The 12,625-nt window shown below is 43.3% G+C and overlaps 1 protein-coding gene across 1 annotated transcript in view; it reads right to left on the bottom strand.

The window, feature by feature from the left end:
* Window positions 1-5,246: 5,246 nt before the first annotated feature.
* The window catches only part of LOC132154899 (cadherin-6-like), a 43,700-nt gene continuing 36,321 nt past the window's right edge, over window positions 5,247-12,625 (bottom strand). The window contains exon 12 of the mRNA XM_059563623.1: window positions 5,247-7,442. Coding sequence (XP_059419606.1) covers window positions 6,937-7,442 — 506 coding nt within the window. The 3' untranslated portion in view covers window positions 5,247-6,936. The remainder of the gene's footprint in view (window positions 7,443-12,625) is intronic.

Genomic DNA, 12,625 nt, shown 5'->3' with positions numbered 1-12,625 from the left:
AAGGTACAAAAACTACATATAACTGGGACAATACCTTTTCAAAAGGTACATTTTTGTAACTTATTTACCCTTAAAAGGTGCATATTAGTACCTTTCAAAAGAGTACCATGAATGCTTTTGTACATTTTATTTATTTATGTTTGTTTGTATGTATGTAAGTATGCATTTATTTATTTATTTTTTCTGAGAATCAAAAAGGTATCTTGCCCTGGTGTGATTATTTAAAAAATGATTTATAGTGAAAGCGAGCGACTTGAAATTTAATACATTTTTAATTTGAGAATACTAAAAATGTACATGACTCTAAAATGAGTAAAATCAATAAATATGCTTTTCTGAGAGCAATTCTCCAGAGTACAAATGTGCTTACATGGTGCATCGTGCCAGAAAATGACATTAAATTGACTACAGGATATAATGTGACCAAAGTAAAAGCTTTTACTGGTTCATTCTGTTGCATTTTTAACCATTTTATTGACATTTTATAGGCATCATGTGGTTGCAAAGTGCAGAAAATTGGTTTAAAACAGTTAAACAAACCAATAATTTAACAATTTTCTTCAATTCTCAGCCACATGATGCATATGAAATGTATAGCGCATAGATCGAATCAAGGACTCAATCTTGCTTCAGATCCACAATAAAGAATAATGTTTGTTTTATGAAGGCATCTCTTTTTTAAGTAAACCTTAGTCATTTCCATCTCGAGGGCAGGTATGATTGGCAATATCCCACAGTATTAATTTTCTCCGTTTTGTCCATTTCCTTACAAACGTGTTATAAGGTCTTTACAATGAGTTGAGACTCAACAGAAATGCCCTTGTCATTTTTTGTTTACAACGAGGATTAGGTAACTGGACTGGTTAAGGGAGGCCCTTGAGCTAAATCAATGAAGTGCTTGAGAGAGAAGCTATGCAAGAAGACTTAATGGCCACTTGTGATCGAACTTGAAAGGACTAGCACTCCACATGAAAAGGTCTGTAATCCTGTTTGAACTAGTGCAATTTTTATGTTTCCCATTTCTGAGCAAAAAGCCTGTTTAGTACACAGGAGTTTTAGACTAAGTGCATCTAAGATGAAAATGGAACCATTTTCATATTGCCATGTGTTAGCAACTAAAGTGGATTCAGTGACATCTGGGCGATCGAACTGAGAACGGAAATACACTTACATTTGAAAAAAAGAGGTGCATCTACAAATGCATAAGACCCTAAAAAAGTCTAAAACTAAAAGTTCAGTTAAAAGGGCCAAAACAAATATTTCAGAGGGCAGGAATATTTTAAAGACAGGATTCTTGCTAATGGACTTTGCTTTTAGATGCCCCCATCGGAATGTGGGTCCAATCTTGCGGGCACGAGGGAGATTCCACACCATCGTATGTCTTCTAAGTAGTCTGTGATCTGTACTCATCCCCTTTTTCTGTCCATTGAATTATAGATATGGGCATCATCTATGCTGGAGCTGAGTGACCTCAAAGTCCAAAGCCTCTGTGGGGTTGTTCAGCTGAGAGGGCCGAGAAGTGGAAATCACATTCTACAGGCAACGCAAGAGCACATGAATAATTCTGATCATTTTAGGGGCAGGAAAATGAATACTAAGGGTGAAATGAAATGTAGAGAGGTGGATGAGATGCTGCAGACTCGATGATCTTTCATTTCTTCTCCTCCGGACCCTTCCATCCCCCCTCCGAGTAAACATTAAAGTCATAGACTTGGCAGATAGAGGCATATTAGAAAATATCCCTTTGACAACAGCTTCACATTTCCACCAATAATCCACCATCTGATGACAAAGAAATAGCCATGATTTTGAAGGCAGGTAAATGCTAAACTGTGGGAAAATTGGAATTTGGTGTTAAAAATATAATGCTGTCTTTGCTTTCACGAATTGGTCTGTGATGACGGACATTGTGTGGCCAATAAATGTTCCTTCTTTCCACTGGTGTGCGTTAAAGGCTGCATTTTCCGGCCCATTGGAGAGGGATGTTAGCACCTCAGATGTGCATTGTTTTTAAGCAAACCTTCATGTGCTTTCTAACAGAAAACAGTGTTTGCCTGATGTGGCTGCAAAGGTTCAGAAGTTCAAAAAGAAAAGCAGTGTGACTCCTTCAGTGCATATACAGGGGGTGTCCTTACATGTTTTGATCCTCTGTGCATGGCTTCACATTCACTACAGACATGAAAAACTAGACATGAAACCCGGTGGGAGATTGTTACTTGGTGCCTTACAGGTTCAATATTTCAAGCTCTAATGAATTTTTGCTGGCCTTTCTGACATCAGATGTCTTTCAGACCACTCACTCTTCAATGCGCTGTGTTGTTCTGATGGGCAGACAGTGATTACCAAATACCTGTCATGTACCCAGATAAGCAGGGTGAAAGGACAAAATCGAAGGCCCTGTGATGTGACTAATGCCACAGTACTGTCTAGTACTAGGACTTTTGGTTTGCAGTACACAAAAAGTAAAGATAAACCATAAAAAATATTACTCCAGCGCATATTTTTGTTTAAATGTAATCAATGTAGGCTTATATTATACTGAGAAGTTTAAAGGTTTGGACACTTTTGAAACACGAGATGTATTGGACTCTGAGATTAGAGACTTCCCATCAGTCCCATTCCAAGAAAAGCTCAAGAGTCCATATTAATTGGAATGATCCATCAAAAGCACTCACTGTATCGGATTCTAATGATGGCTGCGAATTTTTTTAAACAGTTTTAACAGTCACTGTTGCTTAAACTGTTGAACGACGGTGTACGTATCGCTAAACATGCTGTTCGGGAGATTATTTTGAGCCATAGCTAAATGTCTTTTGTATGGCCAATAAACAGTCTATTGCTTGTTAAATGAGTCAGAACTACAACAAGTAAACAAAATGAGTGTAGAAGTGAATGGAACTCATTTGGTGAATGACTGGAAAATAGGCCATGACACAGCGCATTCAAAACAACATCAGGAGCTCTTAGATAACACAGACAACAGACCTTTCAGTGCATTTTACAACATTCGCAGCTTGACAGATTGAATATAAACATCATTTATGTCACTAAAGAAAGCGGGAATGGTGCTTTAGAACTCTCTGAAGATAAAGTTTAATCCAAAAACTTTTACATGATTTTGTAAATTACAATGAAAACTTCACCTGTCAGCGATGATGGCAACAGTGGATGATACTGCACCCTGTGAAAGCATTTGGTAGAAAGAGAAGGAAATCAAAGCCCGAGATGAGGTAGATTGGTGTTTAGCATTTCCCCTAACATGACATGCCCATTAAAGATTAAGGCTAAAGAGACAGACGAGGCTAATGGGAAGCGACGCAGCGTTTTAAGCCTCAGCCATGATGAGTTACAACCCTCAGCAGCCGCACTGCTTTGGTGACATGTTGACTGCCCTTGATTCAGGAGGCTCATTCTCAGAGTCGGCTGTGAGAGCAGCGGATCCCCAGCGTGCAACCAGCGCGGGCCTCAAGCACAGCAACCTTTAGTCAGCTTAATATTACAGAGATTAAAACACACTTGAGTGTACATTTTTCCTCGGCTTTGTGCCGCCCTTGCTTTCGTTAGAGCGAAGTTCATGTAATCTTTTCTTTGGGGCTTATCCTATGATTACCAGGCGTATTTGATTCAAGATATACGCTTGTAATAAACTCAAGTCTAGAGGGAGATTGCAACATTTTAGTGCAGCATAACTTCATGTCTTATGCATATCAGGTAAAAGCTGTTTAAGTTTTGCTCAGGCTTTTTCATTATCCAAAAAAAAAATTACATAAAAAAACCTGAACCTGAGGAATGAGCACATATTGTTAAAGTTCACCCATTCCCTGTTGGAGAAGAAAGAAAGAAAGAAAAAAATCCCTCTGAAACCAGCCTATAAGATGGTTGGTCATAGCTGGTTTCCAGGCTGGTTTTGAGGGATTTTGACTGTTTTCTTTAGCAGGTCAGGCTGGTGTTAGCTACTTCCAGCTTTAACCAGCTAAGACCGGCCAAAAAGCATAAGCTGTTTTTAGTGTTTATTTCTTAAATCATAATTATAACAAAACATTAACCAACATCTGAATCTGTTTTTCATAGAAAGCATATAGCTTATTTTGAATAAAGCTTGATGGATGACTTTTATGGTGCCTTAAAAAAATACAGTTGCTAAAATCTTTACTTTAAAAAAAAAAATTAAATACAAAATGACTGCTGGGTGCCCACTTCCTTTTTTTTTTTTCTTGTGTTTTTTTTTTGAGCATGTGGGTATATATATATATATATATATAGATAGATAGATAGATAGATAGAAGGAATCATATAGTTATAAAGAGATCTCAACCAGTTTCTCTTAGAAGCAAAAGCACTTCTGTTGGAGTACTTTTTTTTTCCATTTTCTTTCCAATACATGCATACTGACCCTTCTAAATGAGGTAAGTGCACCTGAATCCTGAAGTGCTGCTTTATATTAAAGCCCTTAATGGCCTTGTACAGACACACAGAGAGATTGAATGAGACTAGTGTCTACGTACATATTTGCAGAGAGCGCTGGATGGCAGGGTGATTGAGTTAACATGGGCCTTGTTTGAAATGTCACCAGCTGCCTCACAACTCTTGATCCCCAATCAATTTAAAATGAAAACTGTTTCCTCTCCCTCCAAATCCAGTGGCGAGCTCTGAGATCTTCATTATAGATTAGCCTAATGAGCTGACGATCTGGGACAGAAACTGGAAATTTTCCGATAACGATCATGACATTTGTCCTGTAAGAATCGTTAAAGTCATGGCTATATATTGAGCATCAAAGGAAATAATACTAAGTAATACTGTATGTAGGATATATCTATACTGAAATATATTTAAATATACATATAAATATATGTCTAAAAATAATATGCTTTTAATTTGTATATTTACATGTGCTATATATTGTTTAATAATGTGTGTAAATACAAAAAGAATATATATATATATATATATATATATATATATATATATATATATATATATATATATATACTTTTTGTATTTACACACACCACACACATGTGCAGCATAAATCAAATATATAATATTATTACATTTACATATTAAATATATTTAAATACATTCATTTCAGGTTCTATGATTGAACTTATCTCTGCTCACAAAATGGGCAACAGCCCAACTCTCATTTGCAAAATAAATAAATAAATACAAATTGCTTGTGATAAGTCAAAAGCTTAACGTAATGCATTTCTAAGTGTCTCTGTGTGTGTGGAGAATTGCTCAGGTTTTCTGTAAAAGAGAACATTTATTTGAATGAAAGTTTGATTCCATTTGCGCATCATCAAATGAACTGCAAACAGCTCACATTTACAGTTTAACACTTTCAAAACACGGAAACAATAATACTGAATGTACATATTTCAAGAATATTTAGACATCATTGTGGTATATAAATATTTGGTACAAAATTTCACAAGATATAAAGTAAAGTTGTACATGGACATTATATACTCTCCCAAGCCACTGGTACAAAGCACTGTTCATTTAACCAAGTTTTTACAGCATGAGTAACGATATTTTTTTCTTTTTACAGCATATCAATGACAAATAATGGAAATTCCGCTTCTAAAACACACATATTTACCTGCTGAAGTACCATTCAGAGCTGACTCACCCCCTCCTAACCGAAGAGGTGAAGGCAATCTCAGGCTCATTTTGTGGTTTGAAGAGAGGGCGCAATCATTGCAGAGTGATTTACTTTAAGATTTGACTCACACTTCAATACAACACTGTTGTGGTTAACATTCAGCTGAGGAATAAATCAGTTGAGCTTTTATTACTTCCTTGGTTATTTGACGCTTGCTATTAAAAGCAGAAGGTTGTCAGAGGAAAGGTGAGAATTGCAGCTTCAAACTGTGATTAATTAACAACTTTGCTTTCAATCTTTTGGTCCACAAAGCCATAATTCTATGTATAGATATTAATGTTTAATTCTCTTTTGGACTCTAATGTGATCTATGTCAAGGTCTCATCTGGAAGAATAGAGAGAAGAAAAAATAACATACAGTAATAGTATGCAATGTAAATTTTGACCGTGTGGAAGTCTGTTTCTCACAAGGAGAAAATCATACTAAGCAGTTCTGAGTTCAACCAAATGTTTGTCAGACTGCTAAATGACAGGTCCAATGACATAGCAGATAATTGTAAGCTTCTAGCTTTTTTTTTTTCATGTGGATGATGAAAACCAGTGCCAACCATGAAACATCTTCTGACCCATTTTCTAGATGGGCTTAATACAATACGTCTGGTTACATGACAAAACATCTTTTCTTGACGTCGTAAGTAGATTAGTAAAATTATGCAAATGGTTAATAGTAAGGGTTTGAAAATTCCTCCCAGTTATTAGACAACTCCTATGATGTTGAACTGTTTAATACTGAGCTGCCCGCTACACGTTGAGGTCTGATGGTAAATTCACAGGGTCGAGTTTGGCGGTGGTTTCGTCACTTTCATAAATTCCTCAGCCTTGGCCATTATCTAGTCAATGACCTGCTCGAGTTTCACTTCAAGTGTTTCACAGGCTCACAGTCAACCGATTAACTGTTCTTTGCAGCAGGATTTGAAGAGCAATTCTGCATCAGATGCTTGGCTTTTCAAAAGAACGTTTTCAGTGATGGTTGCAGATATGAAAAACTGCAGACATCTCCAGAACTATCTGGGATTATGCTGGAAGATGTCACCGCAGATGAACTTTCTGATGAGAAGTCCACATACAGATAAGTCCTCCTCAACAGAGCGTGAAGTTCGTTTCCAGATTGCACAGCCAATCAGGACAGAGAAACCGGCTGCCTGATTGTAGGACAAAGAGAAGGATAAAAGGGCACTTTGTAAAAGAAATTAGGCTGCCTCGTTCTGCCACTCCAGTCTTCATGTAGAGGCAGATCAGCAAATGAGTCTCGCTCCTCAGTCTGTCCGTTAGGAGTCCCAGTCGCTGTCCTCACCACCGTACATGTCTGCTAGCTTCCTGAAGCGTGGCCCCCACTCGCTGAGGTAGTTATAGTCCTGATCCCCTTCAGAGGACATGGACCCCAGCGAGCTGAGTGACTCGGCCACCGATCCGTTACCTTCATATGCGTAGGTGGCCAGTGAGTCGTAAGGAGGAGCCGTGGGGTTGCCATCGTTATCCAGCACACGCTGGTTGATAAAGTCCCGTACGTCTGCATTCTCTCGGGATGGCGCCATGGTCCTGCGAAGTAGTGGCGGAGGGTAGAGTGACTCAGAGGGCAGGATGTCCCGCCGCAGTTTGCCCTCCTCCATTACATCCGGATGGCGAAGCGCTCCAATGTCAAAGGCCTGTGTGTCCTCCTCACCACCACCCTCATCATTATAGCTGACCACATTGTCCCTCACGTCCTCCTTGGAGATGATCAGGGGTTCTTTCTTCTTCTGACGTTTCATGGCAGCAAACAACACCACGATCACTACAGAACAAGATAGGAACAATGTAATTAGTAGTGATGCACCAGAATTACCTTGGCAAATATTATATATACTCATATATTTATTAAAAGTTTGGCATTTGGCATCAGAAATAATGTATGTATATATCTATATCTATCTATCTATCTATCTATCTATCTATCTATCTATCTATCTATATACATATATACATATATGTATTTCCTTTTCAGGAACTCGAGCTGCGTCGAAACGCTTTTGGGGAACGTCCCTGACGAGACCGACTCTGAATATCGTGTGCAATCAGTCCATCGGAAAGGCGTGACGTCACGGGCGGGGTGACGTAGCGACCAGGAAGCTATAAAAGCACGTGCCGTGCAGCTGGCTCCAGCTTCGAATCTGTCAGCAAGCGCTCTGTGTGTGCATGTCAAAGTCTGTCCTGTTGGTCCTATTTATTGTTGTATGTCCCTTAGCCATTAAAGATCGCTAAAACAGCTTAATATGCCAAAACAAAAGCAAAACCCATAACATATGAAGGGCGATTCCAAGCCACGTTATAGATTGTGTGTTCCTCCCTGCCCTCGCTACATTACGAGTGGGGATACACACAGTTTGTGCGTGGCTTGCCTGGGATCGAAGCACGCTGAGTCGGCTCTCGAGGGGGCCGACTGCCCGCATTGTGAACGAATGCCAATGCGGACGCTTCGATCCCACAGGGCTCTCTTCGAGAAGTGAGCCTTCGCAAGCGTTCCTCGCGATGCCGGTTCCGCCTTTGCCGAGGCGAAGCCGCGCCGGCATTCGTTGGGTTCGCAGATCGATCTGCTGGAAGGTATGGAGACGGGCACGTCCTTATCTCCTACGTTCCCACCAGATCTGCCTGATTCCGGGGTTTGGAAGCCCGAGCTTCGGCTCTTCCCCCCGAGCGTCGGGCTTGACGCTCTGCCTTTCTTTCTCCGAGGAGATTGACACGGAGGGCGTCGGCGAGCTTGTAGTTGCACAAACAAAGTTGCATAAGCACAGTATAAAACAAACAGTGTCATTATACGGGCAGCGTTAGTGAGCAGCTATTTAATCTCCGAGGGGATTAATATTGTTTGTGTGACTAAGCTATTCGGGCGCTGTCGAGGCAACGCGTGTATTACATCATTTTCAGTTTTGATGTGAATTTTTCTATACCCGACCGCGTGTCTGGTTATTTTAACTCCATTTAATAAGCAGGAGTTGGTTCTAGCACTTCAATGTGTACCTTATCACAATCTAGACCGTGTTTACTTGTCTGATTGTTTGATTATTTTTAAATTCTGAGGAATATGACTCTGAGAAGTCAATATATCACTATATGTGTACTTTATCACAATCTAGACCGTGTTTACTTGTCTGATTGTTTGATTTCACTAAATTCTGAGGAATTTGGATTGCATTAGATTCTGAGGAATCTAATGACTGTTATCTAACTTCGAGAAGTTCAATATATCACTTCAATGTGTATTGTATCACAATCCAGACCGTATTTACTTGTCTGATTGCTTGATTTCATTAAATTCTGAGGAATATAATGACAGTTATTTGACTCATGAAGTTAGATGTACTGGAGGGACTGCTGGGCGGGAGCAGCTCCCTCCGCGTACAAACAGTCACGACTACAGAGGGCAGCCCCTACTGGGGTAGAGCGGTGTCCACCTCATTACACGGTGCCCGTCTCACCTCAGTGCCCTCGGGAGGTGGGTCTGCCAACCCTGCCGGAGTTTCAGGGTGCAGCGGCCTCCAGCGAGCACTACTCAGTTATTTCCGCCCGTGAGCGTAGCGGAGCTGGGATGCTCGCCTCCCCTTCGGGGGCCTCTTACTCCAGAGATCAGTCTCGAGAGACTGATTCCCTTAGTACATTAGCTAGCAGCGTGGAAACTACTGCCAATGTATCTCAATGGGTCCTGCGCACAGTGGAAAGACAATAGTCGGCCTCCTGCAGGCTCTGGTTATGGAACAAAAAAGTGAATACCCTTTTTAGGAAGGAGGCCATCGAGGTGGTCCCTCCTCTAGTCAGGGAGTCCGGGTTTTATAGCCGGTATTTCATAGTTCCAAAGAAGGATGGGGAGTTGCGTTCGATCTTAGACTTATGTCATCTAAACCTCTCAGTAATGTCACTGAAGTTCAAAATGCTCACTGTCAAACAGATTGTAGCTCAAATCAGATCCGAGGACTGGTTTGTCACAATAGATCTCAAGACGCATACTTCCATATCCATCCTTCCACAACACAGGAAGTTTCTGAGGTTCGCTTTTGGGGGCAAAGCCTACCAATACTGAGTACTTCCCTTTGGCCTCGCACTCTCACCCCGCACGTTCACGAAATGTGTAGATGCGGCTCTGGTATCCCTCCATATGCAGGGCATCCGCATTCTGAACTATATCGACGATTGGTTGATTCTAGCTCAATCAGAGCAGATGGCGGTTCGACATCGAGATGTCGTCCTCGCACACATGGGGGAGCTGGGTTTGAGACTAAACGCCAAGAAGAGTGTACTTTCTCCAGTTCAGAGAACCACCTATCTAGGCGTAGTGTGGAATTCGACCACGATGCAGGCACGCTTGTCTCCTGCTCGGATCGAGTCGATCCTCACATCAGTCGAGAGAGTCAAAGAAGGCCAGTCACTCACTGTCAAACAATTTCAGAGATTGTTAGGGCTGATGGCAGCTGCGTCCAACGTGATACCTTTTGGCCTGCTGCACATGAGACCCCTACAGTGGTGGCTTTAAGTCCAAGGGCTTTTCCCCGAGGGGAAATCCACTTCGAGTTATCAAGGTCACGTGGCGGTGCCTTCGTGCCTTAGACATGTGGAGGAAACCTTGGTTCTTGAATCAGGGCCCGGTGCTGGGAGTTCCTTGTCGCCGTGTAACGCTAGCGACAGATGCGTCCCTCACCGGTCGGGGTGCGGTCATGAGTGGCCACCCTGCCCGCGGTCTGTGGAGTGGTCGCCATCTAACATGGCACATCAATTGCCTAGAGATACTAGCGGTCTATCGAGCATTGAAATATTTCCTCCCAGACCTGAGAGGTCACCATGTGTTGGTGCGCACCGACAACACATCAGTGGTCTCTTATATCAATCACCAGGGGGGTCTGTGTTCGCGCCCCTTGTACAAGCTGGCACACCAGATCCTTCTGTGGTCCCAGGGCAAACTCCTCTCGATCAGAGCAGTGTATATTCCTGGGAGATTGAATGTGGGAGCAGACATACTGTCGAGACAGGGGCCGAGGCCCGGGGAATGGATGCTTCACCCCGAGGTGGTGAAGCAGATATGGAGAGTATTTGGCACAGCCCAGGTGGACCTCTTTGCGACTCAGGAGACATCGCAATGTCCCCTCTGGTTCTCTCTAGTTCATCCAGCTCCTCTGGGACTGGACGCTATGGTACAGACCTGGCCGAGGCTTCGTCTGTACGCTTTTCCCCCTATCGCTCTGCTCCCGGGAGTTCTGGCGAGAGTACGCCGGGACGGGGCCCGTCTACTACTAGTAGCCCCGTTCTGGCCGGGCCGAGTATGGTTCTCAGATCTAGTCTCGCTCCTCGACGGCTCTCCGTGGGAGATACCGATCAGGACAGACCTACTCTCACAGGCGCAGGGCACGATAATTCACCCTCGCCCGGAGTTGTGGAAGCTGTGGGTGTGGCCCCTGAGGGGGCACAGCTGTTAGCAGCTGGTCTCTCAACCGAGGTTGTTGAGACCCTACTCCAATCCAGAGCTCCCTCTACGAGGAAACTGTACGCCCTGAAGTGGAAGCTCTTCACTTCATGGTGCAGAGACCGCCAGCTTGACCCAGCAGACTGCCCAGTTGGTACAGTTCTGGAGTTTTTACAAGCCAGGCTCTCTGCGGGGTTATCCCACTCCACCTTAAAGGTTTACGTGGCGGCCATAGCTGCTTTCCATGTCCCTTTCAATGGTCAGTCAGTGGGTAGACACCCCCTAGTTACACGTTTCCTCCGCGGTGCGCTGAGGCTGAGACCTCCAGTACGATCCCGTGTTCCCCCCTGGGATTTGGTTGTGGTTCTAGAGGCTCTTTGTAAAGCTCCATTCGAGCCAATACAAGATATCTCAGATAGACATCTGACATTTAAAACTGCCCTGTTACTGGCAATCACCTCACTAATGAGAGTTGGAGATCTTCAGGCCCTTTCGGTGGCCCCTACCTACTTAGACTTTGCCCCTGGTATGGCCAAAGCATTCTTATACCCTCGAGCGGGTTACGTTCCGAAGGTTCCCTCTGTTACACCACAACCTATCGTACTGCAGGCCTTCTGTCCTCCTCCCTTTCGGGAGCCAGACCAAGAGAAGCTAAACTGTATGTGTCCAGTGCGAGCACTGGACGCATACGTCCACAGAGCTGCCCTGTGGAGAAAATCAGACCAATTGCTTGTTTGCTACGGTCCTTCTAACAAGGGTTCTCCTGCCACCAAGCAGACCCTTAGTCGTTGGATAGTCGAGGCTATCAACGTCTCCTATGAGTCCTCTGGTCTTCCCCCTCCTTTGGGGGCCAAGGCTCACTCTACTCGGAGTATGGCAGCCTCCAAGGCCTTTTCAGCAGGTGTGTCCCTCTTGGACATCTGCAACGCTGCGGGGTGGTCCACGCCCTCCACATTTGTCCGATTTTACGATCTTGACATGCGAGCCACGCCGGGCTCTTCTGTTCTCTCGTCTTAGCTGTGCTCTTTTGACTACACACTAGGCAGGGATTTGGAAGTCTGGCAGCGTGGGCACATCGTTCCCCAAAAGCGTTTCGACGCAGCTCGAGTTCCTGAAAAGGAACGTCTCAAGGTTACGTATGTAACCCTAGTTCCTTGAAGGAACGAGACGCTGCGTCGCAGAGCCATACTCCCGGCACCCCTGCCGGCGCTTGCTTCCCTACTCGAAGCTGAAGCCAGCTGCACGGCACGTGCTTTTATAGCTTCCTGGTCGCTACGTCACCCCGCCCGTGACGTCACGCCTTTCCGATGGACTGATTCCACATGATATTCAGAGTCGGTCTCATCAGGGACGTTCCCCAAAAGCGTTTCGACGCAGCGTCTCGTTCCTTCAAGGAACTAGGGTTACATACCTAACCTTGAGACGATATATATATATAATATAGTTTCAGAAAAATTGTAGGCCTAATACAAAACGTCTGCAAATATAAATGTAATCAACTGGGGAAGTACGATGATATTTATTAGTTA

The sequence above is a fragment of the Carassius carassius genome, chromosome 12, assembly GCF_963082965.1.
Source record: "Carassius carassius chromosome 12, fCarCar2.1, whole genome shotgun sequence".
Taxonomy (NCBI): Eukaryota; Metazoa; Chordata; class Actinopteri; order Cypriniformes; family Cyprinidae; genus Carassius; species Carassius carassius.
Note: the sequence above shows the minus strand (reverse complement) of the source record. Positions and strands in the feature narration are given on the sequence as shown.